This window comes from Phragmites australis, chromosome 5 (assembly GCF_958298935.1).
Source record: "Phragmites australis chromosome 5, lpPhrAust1.1, whole genome shotgun sequence".
Classification (NCBI taxonomy): domain Eukaryota; kingdom Viridiplantae; phylum Streptophyta; class Magnoliopsida; order Poales; family Poaceae; genus Phragmites; species Phragmites australis.
In genome coordinates, this window is record NC_084925.1 from 42,220,322 (window position 1) to 42,234,346 (window position 14,025).

Consider the following 14,025-nt stretch of genomic DNA (forward strand, 5'->3'; position numbering starts at 1 on the left):
CAATGGTGCGCGGGGCCCACAATGGGGTGCTCATCCGACGTTGCTTGTACGGCGCCCGCCGCCATCCCTTGGCCAGCGGTCCGGACCCACATGTCAGAGGACGTTGGCTGACGCTGGCACATCCCTTGGCCAGTTGTCTGGGTGGCCGTGATCCGCGTCCACGCGAGCCAAGGCGGTGCAAATCACTTTCTGTTCGGCGGAGCAAAATGAATTGCCTCACGGCCGAAGCGAAACATAACTCCGATGACAAGCGGGCCAGGGGCTTAGATGTCCCCACTGGTCACTCTCACGAATCCGAAGGCACGAATATCCGGACCAACGAGACCCTGGGTCAATTCTATCCCGTGGTCCACGAGACACGCGCATACCTTTCCAATTAATTGCACGAACTGGAGCAGACGGAATGGGTATCTAACAGAGCCCGATTTGGTAATTAACCACAAACCCTCACTTCATTCTCTGTCTGATAAAACCCTCGAATTGTCTTCGCTTAATCCTCGCCGAGTCGAGTCATCGCCGAGGGGTCCCTGTCACACCGGACTAAGGATATGTTTAGTTAGACTGATATTTTTTAGTTTTTAAGTTGAAAAGTTGATTTCTAACTTATAATTTTTTATTAACTTTTGATAAATATTTAACTTCTCAATCACAAAAATTAGAAAAGTTCCTCCAAAATCAGCTCAACAACTAACTGTTTCATTAGACTTCTAATTTCTAACCATTAAAAACTAATAGAAACCCAACCAAATAAACTACCTCTCGGCGACCATGCATCTCAGCGACTACATCACCCCGTAAGCTACGTCAGACGAATAGCTTCGAGTCAGTACGCTGCTAGTCGCTTGCGATTAGCGATAACAACTAAACTAATGCCGCTGTGGCCACTAGGGGACGAGTCAATCGATGCCAAAAGCTAATTGCAGCCCCTCCGCCACACCGCCAGTGGCCATGTCGGATCCACCCACCCACCACCAACTCCGGTAGCAGGCGAGGCGATAGCTGCGACGGCGACCTCGGTTTCGGCGGCGGCGGCGGCGGGATGAAGAACTTCCTCAGGAAACTCCACATCGGCGAGGGCTCCGGCGACGGCGCCTCATCGCCTCCCCCTCCGCCCCCCGGCAAGGGCGGTAACGGTAGCGGTGGTGTTCCTCATTACCCGCACCACGAGCAGAGGCAGCCCTCGGCCGTTTCGAGTTGGCTCGACAACGTCCCTAGCCGGCCTCCGCCCCCGATTCCGGTGGAAGCGGAGGGGCCGACGGCGTCGTCGTCAGTTGGGGCGGGGGCGGAGGAGAGGAGCTCTAGGCAGTCCGGGGCGGTCGAGAGGCGGCGATCGCAGGAGGAAGAGAAGGAGAGGAGACGGTCGCGGGAGGAGGAGATGGAGAGGGAGCGCAGGCGGTTGCAGGAGGACGAGGTGGAGGAGAGGGTGATAAGGGAGTCGTCGGAGGCGGAAGAGAGGAAGCGGGAGAGGGAGAAAGAGGAGGACGAGCTGGAGGAGTTCCAGCTTCAGCTGGTGCTTGAGATGAGCGCGCGGGATAATCCGGAGGAGATGGAGATTGAGGTTGCGAAGCAAATCAGCCTGGGCTTCTGCCCGCCACAGAGCTCCCCTGCGGACAATCCGGAGGAGATGGAGATTGAGGTTGCGAAGCAAATCAGCCTGGGCTTCTGCCCGCCTCTGAGCTCCCCTGCGGAGGTCCTCGCGGTCCGGTACTGGGTCAGTCTGCCAATTCAGTTCCCTTCCTGGTTCAGTTTCATCTTCCATTAACGGTATTCCATTTGAAATTGTGAATTGTGATCATGGTGTCGATTGTATGACTTGCGGCTACTTAGCATTACATATTTTTTTCTATCACAATTGCTTGGTTGTAAACTTGTAATGCCAACTGGACTGCATTGTAGTGTATAGTTTGGTTTAGTACGAACTGGATGCGTTTGTCTCGGTAATGCGAGCTTTGACGAAATTTCTGCTGCATGGAATATGATCTGCATTTCATGGTGTTCTCCAAACTGGCCGCATAATAATTGAAAGCTACCATCGGTCTGATATGCTATCTATTTTCATCTTACGCTTTCCCTCATAATTTTCATCTTACACCCAAACAAAGCGATCATGTCCATTGCATAGTTCTTTTCAGTGGATGTTTTGCATTAACTTCTAATTGTTGTTCAGCAGTGCGCCATTATTGTGTTAGCTTGGTAAAAGGGACTTTCCCTTGACATGAATGGCATCTTTGATACATATGATCAGTGATCACTCTTGATCTAGATTTTATTGTTCTCTAATAGTTTAGGAATCACTGGTGTTTCTGTGAACTGACTCAAATGTTTCCTACTTATTGTTGGCTCTCACCATTTTCTGTTATTCTCAAATGATAGATTTGTTCGTGATTACAGAATTTCAACGCCCTTAGTTATGATGACAAAATATCGGATGGCTTTTATGATCTCTTTTTCATTGGGAATGGGCCAGCATTGGTAACTGTGCCCTCTCTTGTTGAACTGCGAGCCCAGACATTTTCACATAAAGTCAACTGGGAAGCTGTAATGGTCAAAAGAGATGAAGATCCTGAGCTCAGGAAACTTGAGCAGAAGGCTCTTGAACTTCGATCAAAAACTTCAGAATCTGTTGGGAATGCTTTGGTACAGGGACTTGCTAGTCTGATTGCTAGCCACATGGGTGGGCTAGTTTTTGATCCTGAGAGCATGTCGGTGAAATACAAGAGTATGATTAGTTCCTTTAGAACTAGTATTGGAAGTGTAGTTGTGCCCCTTGGCCAACTAAAAATTGGTCTAGCTCGTCATCGTGCACTTCTATTTAAGGTCAGTAACTTTATAAAATATGTTTAGGCTGATGTGGCTAATCTGTGATCCTGTAATTCTTGCTCCAATTCCGAACTTTATCAACATACAGAATTTGCTAAAAATGATCATTGAGGACCATCTTCTATAATGTGTTATATATTGCCCTCAACTTCAAATTGAACACATACCTCTCTAGATACATTGTTTTTCTCATGTTCTAATACCAAAAAGGATAATTATACTCTTGCTGTTCTACAAACACCATGAACACATGGCATGGCAAACCATTGTGATCAACATCAGGAACTGTGCCTAGCTCAATTGGTTGAGGGTGTGGATGTACACCTATAAATTGTGAGCAACATCTGTTGACTTGATGATCCATTAATATTCTAGCTATCAATTCTCTTCGTGCTTGCATGTAGGTTTTGGCTGATGGCCTTGATATACCTTGCCGACTGCTGAAAGGAAGGCAGTACACTGGATCGGACGATGGAGCTTTGAATATTGTGAAATTTAATGACGGAAGGTATTGCACCCTTTACATATCCAGCATAAATGGGATTTTGTAGGATGGACTAACATAGCATAATTATGTTATGTGTAGACATCAGGCTTCTCGTTTCATCCAAGTGTTGGCACTGAGACATGAAATGTGCATTAAATACACATTTAAATTTATAACCATCTATATTATGTCACATTTTGCAGGGAGTTCATTGTTGATCTTGTGTCTGATCCTGGTACACTTATTCCTTCAGATGGTGCTGTTTTGTCTATAGAATTCGAGGAAAATAATCATCACTTTAACAAAGATGATGCTACCGATCATTTGGGATCTTCTCTTAGCGGAGTATCAAGTTCAGCCTGTGGTTCTTCTGAGTACGAGTTACTTGACAGAACATCCACATCAAGCAATGTTGGTCCTTCATATACTGATGGAGCTACAACTAGTCAGACAAGCAATGAACAAAATACGCTATCAAGCTCATTCGAAAAACTATCAGTTAGCACATGCACTAGTGAAAATAGGCCTATCGTTAATGAATCGATAAGTACAGATGACATTATAGCTGCAAGGAACAAAGTTATATCAGTTGCAACAAATGATTCTTCTTCAACTTCACCTTCTACATCAGAGGTGGGAAGTACTCCAGCTGTCCGGAGGATGAAAGTGAAGGACATTTCAGAGTACATGATTAATGCCGCCAAGGAAAATCCACAATTAGCTCAGAAGATCCATGAGGTTTTACTAGAAAATGGAGTTGTGGCACCACCTGACTTGTTTTCAGAAGATTCAATGGAAGAGCCAAAGGACCTCATTGTGTATGACACAACCCTGTTCCAAAGCAAGGATGAAATGAAAAGGAGGATGAATGAGATTGAGTCAAGGGAATACGCAGATCGTGGTCATGGTCCAACATTGCCTCATCATCCGGGACATGAACTCCAAACAAAAATTGTTCCTCACCGGGCATCTCTGGAGTCACTTAAGCCTGTTGAGGGTTTGGGCATTTACCGTCCCCATGATATCAGAGATATTGCAAGTCCCTTTGTTTCTCAGTATGAACCTTCTGCACCTCCTCAGGAAGCTCCATCATCACTTACAAAGCAGTTGCCTGTTACTGCTGCGGCTGTTGCAACTGCTGCAGTGGTGGCATCCTCTATGGTTGTCGCTGCTGCTAAATCTAACAGCGACATGAACTTTGATGTGCCTGTTGCGGCTGCAGCCACCGTCACCGCAGCCGCAGTTGTTGCCACAACTGCTGCTGTCAGCAAGCAATATGAACACTTGGAGCCTGGTAATCCACTGCTCAGTTTACCAAGTTCCTCTCAAGGAAATGAATCAATCGATAAAGGCAGAGACGACTTTTGGGATAAACAGCACCTTGAATTTGATCATGGCCAAGATCACACTCTGGATCAAGAAGTTCCTCAGGAAGCTGAAAGAACCTCAGACAAATCAAGCGGGACAGAGAGTGCAAGATCAGATATTGCCCTGGATGAAGAAGTTGCAAAGTTTGAAATCCAATGGGAAGAAATTGCTATTGGTGAACGGATTGGCCTTGGTACAGTTGAATTATTATTTATGGAAATGGCAGTTTTCTTAGTCGTGCTACTATTTCAGTGACTATCACAAATGGTTTTCTCTAATCTTAGTGTGATAGAGTTTCTAAAATCACATCGGCATGTTTTTTTTTTAAAATTCCATCCAACCTTGTATGTTTCAGGATCATTTGGAGAAGTTTATAGAGGAGACTGGCATGGAACGGTAAGTCTTTCAGTCTATTCTATAAACAAATTCCATGTTTATCATCTGAATCAGCATTGCTAAATGAGCATTTGAAATATACAGAAGCAGAGTGAAGCTCTTTTGGTATATTGAGAGCTAAGAATGTGAAGAAATGTTTAACTTAGATAACACTATAACATATACCATACCAACACAGAAACAGAATGGCTCTCTACTTGCCAACCTTGTCGATATTTTAGCAGTGGCAAAAGTCAGTTAAATAAAGGCAATGAGAAACCTTAACTTCCATGTGGTGGATTTTCTCCTTTCATACTATTGAAGGCTAGGCCTGGCGCAGTGATAGAGCATCAGTCATTCCTGGAGGTCCTAGGTTCGAATCAGCCTCCTTGCAAAAAGCAAGGGAAAGGCTGCCTAGAAATTCCCTTCCCCAAACCACCCCACAATGTGTGGCAGCTTTCAGCACTGGGTACACCCTCTCCATCCATACTGTGAAAGGATTAGGTGTTATGTCAAGAAGGAAATTTTATTTCTGGAACAAACTTTTTCAATCAGTTATTTCTCATTTCCCCTTGAAATTTAAGTGACTACTGATTTCTTTAGTGACAGGCTTTAGTATGATTTGAAAAGAAAGTTTCAATCCATCCTAGCATCGGTTGTTTTGGTTAATTTGAAGATCCATCCTTTGTTGCACTCCATCTATTGTTAACCTTCTAGAGATGCCCTTTTGTCATTGTCACTGTCTTTTGCCTTTTTTTTTGTTTACTGCTACCTTTTACAGGATAACATATTGCTTTCCTTATAGGAAGTTGCAGTCAAAAAGTTTTTGCAACAAGACATTTCAAGTGATGCACTGGAAGAGTTTAGATCTGAGGTATACTCCTATCTGTATGTCATTCCAGTGACATAAATAGACTGAAGTACATAATGTTGGCTTTGTTATTTGTTCTCTTTGTGTTTATGGGTATGTTTGGTTCCTTTGTTCTCTTTGTGTTTAGAGGACATGCAAGCATGTTTGGTTCCTTTGTTTGGTTTGAATTTGGGCAAGGCGGGCAAGGATTTCCTTGCTTTTGAGGGAGAGCCAAATTGGCTCTCCTCTTCTAGCAAGGCTTGCCTTGCCTAACCTTGCCAAGCAAGGCTAGTGGGCAAGGGTGGACAAAAAACCCAAACATACCCTATGTTTGTCTTTTTTGAGCGCACACACATCTGTGCACAGTCTGTGCATTCCCCTTTAATACTTGTAAATTATGGATTAAGGATCGTTCAAGTTTCTTTCTAAGCTGTTCTCATGCCACCTGGTAATGCATTGCTTCATGTCTAGGTGCGAATAATGAAGAGGTTACGCCATCCTAATGTTGTTCTCTTCATGGGTGCTATCACTCGCGTGCCTAATCTTTCCATAGTCACCGAATTTCTGCCAAGGTGGGTGTTCTTGATTTATATTGTTTACTTCATAGCACGTAGCATACAGAATCACTGCTGAAATTACCATATGATTCAGAATGCGATGTGCTAGCATAAGAGCTTTTCTCAAACATCTTCCATTTTGCTCTATGTTTACTGAATGTTTGAATCACTAAGCTGTAAGGCTGCATGAACTCATTAGGCCACAGATAGTGAAAGAGCAGGGAATTGGCTTAATGTGGTCGATGTATTACTTGAGTCTCGAGGTTGGATTATATAGAGTTACAAGACTTGGAGGGCAAGAAGCCTCCTAGAGATAAGATGGAAACATGGGATCGCAATCCTAACAAATCCTATCAAATCACGGTTAGTTGTGATACTCTAATCTAACCCCACCATAATAGTTAGATCCTTACCATATATTCTAACATCTCCTGCAGTTGCAGCGGGAGCGTCGCAGACGGTGAGACTAGAGAGGAAGATGAAGTGACATCCCCCCACAGTCACGGCGGGAATGCGACGCAGGTGCTGTGACTGGAGTGGAAGTTGGCGAGGTGCTCATGCAGATGATAGCCCTTTGTGTTGATGTTGAGGTAGCCAAGAACGAGGGCATGCAGCCGTGGTCGAGGATGCCACGCGTATGGTAGCTGTGGTCGAGGTAGCCATAGTCGGGATTGTTGTTGACGAGGAAGCCGCACTTGAAGCCACGGGCGCAAGGAGGCGCCATGGAGTCGAGGGTGCGAGGAGGCCCTATTGAAGAAGACGGTGACGTGATCGAGGCAATCATTGAGGAAGAGGTCGATGCTGAAGTCGATGTGTCGAGACTGTCGAGGACAAGGCGTTGCACCAGGTTTGCCAGGCCTAAGAACGCGTCGGGGACGAAGGCACGCACCAGTGTTGATAGTACCGGACATGCTAAGAAAGGGACCATCACAAACCATACGCCAGTGTCAGAGGGACTAGCAGAGAAGGCCTCCGAGACGGTTGTGTTGCGCACAACGGCGAGGAGAGTGCAAGTGTAGCCTGCGTTTGTTGGAGTAGATAGAGTGTAGTCGATGAAGAGACGACTCGGACGATGAGGTTGTGGTGGCCGAAGACTGAACGTGAGGCGGAACCAGTGGCCTAGAGTGGCGACGCCAGTATTCGAGAGAGGCGTGAAGACGGTGCTCGAAGTAGGCAGAGAAGGACCTGATCGGCGTGATGAAAACCAGGTGCATGTACGATTGGTGGTGAAAGCTGCGCCAAGAAAGGTGGGATAGCCCAGCCAGAGGGTTGTTGCGCGTGGGAACAACGATGAGGGCCATGTGCACGGACCCTACGACCTGAGGGGGCGACGTAGTGGCCACGCGCGAGGCGTAGCAGCGGCGGGAGCCACTGAGGACGGGGACACGCCAGGGAGGGCGTGGCAGCAGTCTGGAGGCAATGACCATAGGCGGCGGCACTACACCCCGAGGAGTGCGCAACGACATCATGTTGCTCGGAGGCGATGCACGCGTACTTAGGACAACCGTCTCGAGGCCGTGCATGTCGCAACCTTGCGCTAAGTCGGCTGATCAGATCGAGGTACGTGCGGAGCGAGACGGCGGTGGACGATGCCACACAAATTGAAGTTGGTGGTGGCGTTGTCAGGGAGAACTGGCGCCAAGGATGTCCCGATCGGTGTGGCAATGACGAATCGACATGGAGGCGTGCGGACGGGGCAGCTGAGTAACAGCGCGTGAAGGCGTTCCTAGGGCGCCGCGCGCCCAGCCTTGCCGCACAGTTGGAGATGAGGAGCCTGCCGGTGGAGTCGATGCCGATGTCGGAGTAGAGGCGCATGAGGATGACAGGCGGCGGTGGGTGACGCAAATCGATCTATGATCAGAAAAACCAAAGAGAACACCGATCGATCAACGGATCGGTAAAAGACTTCCTAGGTTGGCTGATCGACAAAATCGGCGACATGAACTCTAGCTATGGGTTGCGCAGCCCCCAACGGAGATCAATCTCCCCAGAGGCGGCCTGACGGAAGCGACAGTTTTGGAGCTAGGACCCAAACCTAAACTGATACCATGAAAGAGTAGGGAATTAGCTTAATGTGATCGATGTATTGCTTGAGCCTCGAGGACGGATTATATAGAGTTACAAGACTTAGAGGGCAAGAAGCCTCCTAGAGATAAGATGGAAACATTGGATCGTAATCCTATCAAATCATGGTTAGTCGTGATACCCTAATCTAACCCTACCATAACAGTCGTATCAAATCACGGTTAGTCGTGATACCCTAATCTAACCCTACCATATCTATCGGATCCTTCTGGATCCTTACCGTATATTCTAACAGATAGGAAGATTGTTTCTATCGATAATGATTGTCTTGTTCTTTTGTCATGCTGTTTTTTTGGTCTCATCTTCCCAATCCTGTAAGAGCTGTAATGACCAGGCTACTTTTACAAGTCAAGCTGAGTCAGGTGACAATTACTAAAGAGAGCCATATTCTGGAATGCTTGCTGGAAATTCCCTTTAAGAACTGTGCATTAGGTTTTTGATGAGTGATTTGTTACCGCACACAGTGTGCATAATCTACACGTGCTCATTCTAATAGCTCTTTTGACCCTTCATGTACAACATCTGGCTGCAGTTTCACGTGCTCTCGTTAAAAATCTGTATTATCTTTTATCTACTAAATGTTACTTGTGCTATACGTATTGGTATTGCAGAGGCAGTTTATTCCGGTTGATTCATAGACCCAACAACCAGTTGGATGAAAGGAAGTGCATAAGAATGGCACTTGATGTGGTATGACCAATGCATAATTTGAATTATCTGCTGCTGGTTGCTGATAAATGTAAAGAAGTACACCTGAGATATTATTTACTAAACTTCTTTCCAATTGTCTCTAGGCTCGCGGTATGAATTATCTGCATAATTGCACACCAGTTATAGTCCATCGAGATCTCAAATCCCCAAATCTACTGGTGGACAAGAATTGGGTTGTGAAGGTAACACACATGTTCTTTTATAGCAATGACATTTTGTGTATTTTATATCATTGGAAGCTACATATTTTTTTGCTATTAGGTCTGCGATTTTGGTTTGTCAAGAATAAAGAACAATACCTTCCTGTCATCGAGATCAACAGCTGGAACAGTAAGCTTGCATAATTTCAGCAATTTTAGTATTATTTTTTTTACGCTTCTGCACTCTCCCAAAAATGATTTTGCATAAATCCTAAGGCATTTTCGGTTAATAACAGGTGTAAATTAAGCTGCCAGTTACCACAAAATTGCTTTAAACTTGTTCATTTTCCTTTTTGGGAGAGTGTAAAAGCACTTACTTTGTTATGATTAGGTTTGTTTGTAATGTTCTGTGTTCTCTTGCTGTGAAAATTGTTTGTTCCATTTGTTATGAAAAATATTAGTTCACAAATGTGTGCATCTATCTTTGGAAACTGAAGTGGCAAGGTCGTTGTTTGCCTGTTGGCTCAGCTCTTATATATTTGGAATAATTCCTCACGTGCCATTGCAGAGTTTATCTGTCATGCAATACACAATTATGATATGTAGTTAATATTAATATCAATTGCATCCGGTATTAATAGAACTTACTCCATCTTGCTCCTTGCATATGAAAAAGGAATGAAACATTGAAGGAATAATTTGAACTACCTTAGTATGGAACATTGGTGATGGTAGTTACAGAGTTTGGATTGTTATGGAGGTCCAAAGCACATCTTGCACTATACTTAACTGCAATATTTTAAACTTCTGTTGTGGATTTGTTAGTTTCAATTTCTTGTGAAGGAGCTATTGTCAAATATCAGAACAACGCTTTCAGTAATCAGGTGAAGCAAAATTACTATCTATAGAATACACTGTATCCAAAGAATGCTATGCAACATGTAAAATACCACTTTGTGATTTAATCTGATTTATTTTTTGAGAACACTAACCTGATTTATTTTCTGGTTTCCTTTTTTTTTATGGGTAATTCTATGTTAAGGGTATGTTTATCCTAAGCTGGTTTATTGCACTGCTAGCGCGTAAGAACTACAGTCATTAGGTAAGCCTAAAAGGCTGGTCCGGCAAACCCAATTCATCGGCCTCTGCAAACTTTTAAGCACTAAGAGCAATCCTCTACTGCCTTGAGCTTCTATCTGTGAGATTTCAGTTTAAACTCCAAAATAGCCACCTGTTTAGACTAGTGTAACTCCTGGGCGAACAGTGCTAAGTGTGTTTAGAACTTTGCCACCCTTGTATCAGGATATTTCTTATAGACTATGTAATGTGGCTGACTTATGTATCTTAGACACAAGTTGGTTCAATTGCTACCTTAGTTACTACTGAACAATTGTGCTGATGTGCAGGCAGAGTGGATGGCACCGGAAGTACTTCGTAATGAACCATCAGACGAAAAGTAAGTTCTACTGGTTATAGATTCAGTTCAGACATAACCTTATCTTCAATGATTTTGTGCTTGCTGAAATGGTTGCATGTGTTGGCAGATGCGACGTTTTTAGCTATGGAGTCGTATTATGGGAACTTTGTACCCTATTACAGCCTTGGGAAGGAATGAACGCTATGCAAGTTGTCGGAGCAGTTGGATTTCAAAATCGTTGCCTCGAGATTCCAGATAACGTTCATCCCACCATATCAGATATAATAACGAAATGCTGGCAGACGTTAGTATGCTTAACTTTCTTGGTGCCATTTAAAAATATACTGTATTGTCCTCCAGATGCATTGCACCGTCCTAACCAATAAATGCTTTTTTCTGTTTGCTAAATTCACTCTGTTGTTTCCTGTACATGCCATAGGGACCCAAAGTTGCGGCCATCATTTGCAGAGATCATGGCCGCATTAAAACCATTGCTGAAGAACATGACCAGCAATCAAACACCAAAACAGAGAGTACAACAAACAGATGAGTAAAACACGGAGATTAGCAGCTGCCCAACGTCCGTAGCTTATTTTTGTACAGTAACACCAATCGTGTGTTCAAAGATGAAAAAGGTGTGATGTTGGTCTGTTTGCTACTCCATCCAAGTATAGTTGTAAGTTTTAAGAGTGGCAATGCTCGTCATTGATCCAGCTTTGAAGATCAACGCTGGTATACCCGTCAAGCGTCAGAGAAGACGAAGGATAACGAACTGAACAAGAAATTGTGCAGAACAGTAATGTTTGGCACAGTGGAACACTAGGATCAGGAGCTGATATGGCGGGCAGAATAGGGGCTTTCGTTCATACCATCTCTACTTTTTCTTTCGTCGTGTTTTTCACCAAACGGTGGGTATTTATGTGTAATGTGCTGTCAACCAGGAAAAAGAAAGAGACAAGGTTGCTCAGCTTGTGCTCAGAGTTTGGAGTTTAGACAATCTCATGGTTGATATGTCTCCACTTTATGTTCAACCTGTTCGGGTTGGCCGTTCGGCTGTTCGTCGGAATGCTCACCAGCTGCTGCTCACATCAAGTTGATCCGGAAATGCAACTCCGTAAAAATAATATATTACGCACGCGCACGCACCGTCTATCTGAATCGTTCACTTTTTTCATATAATATTTATCTATTTATTTTTTTTCTTATCTATTCTATGATTTTTTAAGATTGGCAAGATAAACGGTGCTTGCACCACACGAGTAGACCGCTGAGCGCGCGCTGCCTCCGCGTCCGCTTCGAATTGACCAGTTGCTAGCCACGAAAACTCCGCAAACCTCGGCAGCCCGCACGTACGTCGCGCCGCTGCTTCCATGCATGCCATGCACACCGCGCGCTAATTAACTGTCCCCACCTCTCTCCAACCAAAGCCAAGACCGATCACCGGAGCGCCAACGCCAGCTTCGCCGCCACACCGACCGACCGCGATCGAGCAGCTATGTCGGGCGTCTTCTGGGGAGGCGGCAGGGCGGACGAGGTGGCCGACTTCGATGAGTACGATCCCACCCCATACGGCGGCGGCTACGACATCTCCCTCACCTTCGGCCGCGCTCTCCCGCCCTCCGATGAGACCTGCTATCCCATCTCCACCTCCTCTTCGTCCTCATCATACGACTGCCCCCAGTACCAGCAGCATGGCGGACGGAGGCACGAGCCCAACGCCGTGGAGGGCCACGACACGGCTGACCACCGCAGGAGGCCGCATACCGAAGAGTCCCACGGGTCGGCTGCTGGGTACGGTGGTGGCGGCGGCGGCGGGTACGTGAGGAGGCCTCAAACCCATGAGGAGGAGACCCACGGCTCCGCGGCTGCTGGGTACGGCTACGGGAGAAAAGGACACGACGACGACGACGACGACGACGAGAAGGCGTACCGGAAGCCGAAGCCGGTGTACGGGGACGACCGGCCCAAGTACCACGCCGGGGGCGGCGGCGGAGACGAGAGGCCCAGCTACGGCCGCAAGAAGCAAGTGAGTGCACGCCGTCGTGCCTGAACTCATGGGTTGGGCTGTCACAGATCTAGTGTTTCCCATGCTTTTTGAGATACTCCACCTGATGGGTCTTTGGTGGGCTAACGTGGGCTCGGACCAGAAACCGTCTTAGCTAACTTCGTCCCCGTGCCAACGGTCTATTGATGTGCGTGCCTTTGTAGGGTGACGACGACAACTCCGATGACGACGACGAGAGGAGGAAGCCGCGTTACAAGAAGTACGACGACGATGACTCCGACGACGACGATAAGAAGAAGCCTTACCAGAAGAACAACCGTCGCTGCCACGATTACGATGATTAAGCCATGCAGTATCATTACCGTTGTGTATCCCCCACTGCATCTACTACTAGTAAATAAGCAAGGCTGGGGGCACAATTTTGCTTCTGAAATGGCACCCCTCATTTCCTCTCCCCCCAACAGTTTTATGCTGATCTGGTCACTATGCACTCCTTTTTTTTAAGAGGGGCTATGCATTCAATTTGTGTACTTGCGATTCTTTTGGAATAAAACAATACGCTGGGAATTGCTCCGGTACACTTCTCAAGAAAACATTCACGAATCTTAAAGCAACACAACCTTTACTCGTTAAGGGCGAATCGGTAGGTATCAATCTAAACTAGATTGCACCCCGCGCTGCCGCCAAGGGCGACATAGTGAGCGCAGAAAAACAATGAAAGAAATACGTGTGAAAGTGTATAGATATATATTAAGTCATATATTCCGTTGTAGTCGTGGAATTATCTTTCGGAGATAGAACTAACACAATTATTATTATCTTTTGCATATATTTTATTTATGTCCTATAACTAAAAAATATTTTCAACAGCTACATTTGCAACGGATATATTTTCAATGGCTATATTTGCAATGCTTATATTTTTAACAGCTATATTTTTAATGGCTATATTTACTGCGACTATATTTGTGACGACTATTTTTTTGGGTCCGTATATTTTCAGTGGTAATATTTGCAATGGCTATAATGTATGACATTTTGTATATGATAAAATTTTGTTTGAATTTAAATTGAATTAGACGAAGAATATCACATGAAATGATTAAAAATACATATAAATAAAGCATTACAAAGGAACTTACTTTTTCATCATATGACCTAGAGCTCAAAATGATTTTAGAAATTAGTCCATCACATAAGAAGAATATAA

The 14,025-nt window shown here is 45.2% G+C and overlaps 2 protein-coding genes across 5 annotated transcripts; both read left to right on the forward strand.

Moving 5' to 3' along the window:
• Positions 1–829: 829 nt before the first annotated feature.
• Positions 830–11,807, forward strand: LOC133919778 (probable serine/threonine-protein kinase SIS8). 4 transcript variants are annotated; one of them, XM_062364280.1, is made up of 13 exons: positions 836–1,711; positions 2,392–2,817; positions 3,225–3,328; positions 3,511–4,868; positions 5,031–5,071; positions 5,856–5,924; positions 6,372–6,472; positions 9,154–9,232; positions 9,337–9,435; positions 9,515–9,583; positions 10,800–10,849; positions 10,938–11,114; positions 11,250–11,807. In XM_062364280.1, exons 1-13 carry the CDS (start codon positions 1,040–1,042, stop codon positions 11,362–11,364), a joined length of 3,360 nt encoding a protein of 1,119 aa, XP_062220264.1. In that variant the 5' UTR covers positions 836–1,039; the 3' UTR covers positions 11,365–11,807. The 4 variants fall into 4 exon arrangements, 3 of the variants coding, with proteins under 3 accessions (XP_062220266.1, XP_062220264.1, XP_062220265.1); XM_062364281.1 differs by lacking the exon at positions 2,392–2,817; XR_009909965.1 differs by lacking the exons at positions 9,154–9,232; positions 9,337–9,435; positions 9,515–9,583; ... (1 more) ...; positions 10,938–11,114; positions 11,250–11,807 and adding exons at positions 6,657–6,820; positions 6,895–9,115 and having other exon boundaries at positions 830–1,711.
• A 497-nt stretch (positions 11,808–12,304) lies between these two features.
• LOC133917711 (uncharacterized protein At5g39570-like) lies at positions 12,305–13,159 on the forward strand. Its single transcript, XM_062361575.1, has 3 exons — positions 12,305–12,514; positions 12,566–12,836; positions 13,019–13,159. The coding sequence occupies exons 1-3, from the start codon at positions 12,306–12,308 to the stop codon at positions 13,157–13,159; spliced, it is 621 nt and encodes a 206-aa protein (XP_062217559.1). The 5' UTR covers position 12,305.
• The last annotated feature ends 866 nt before the right edge of the window (positions 13,160–14,025 follow it).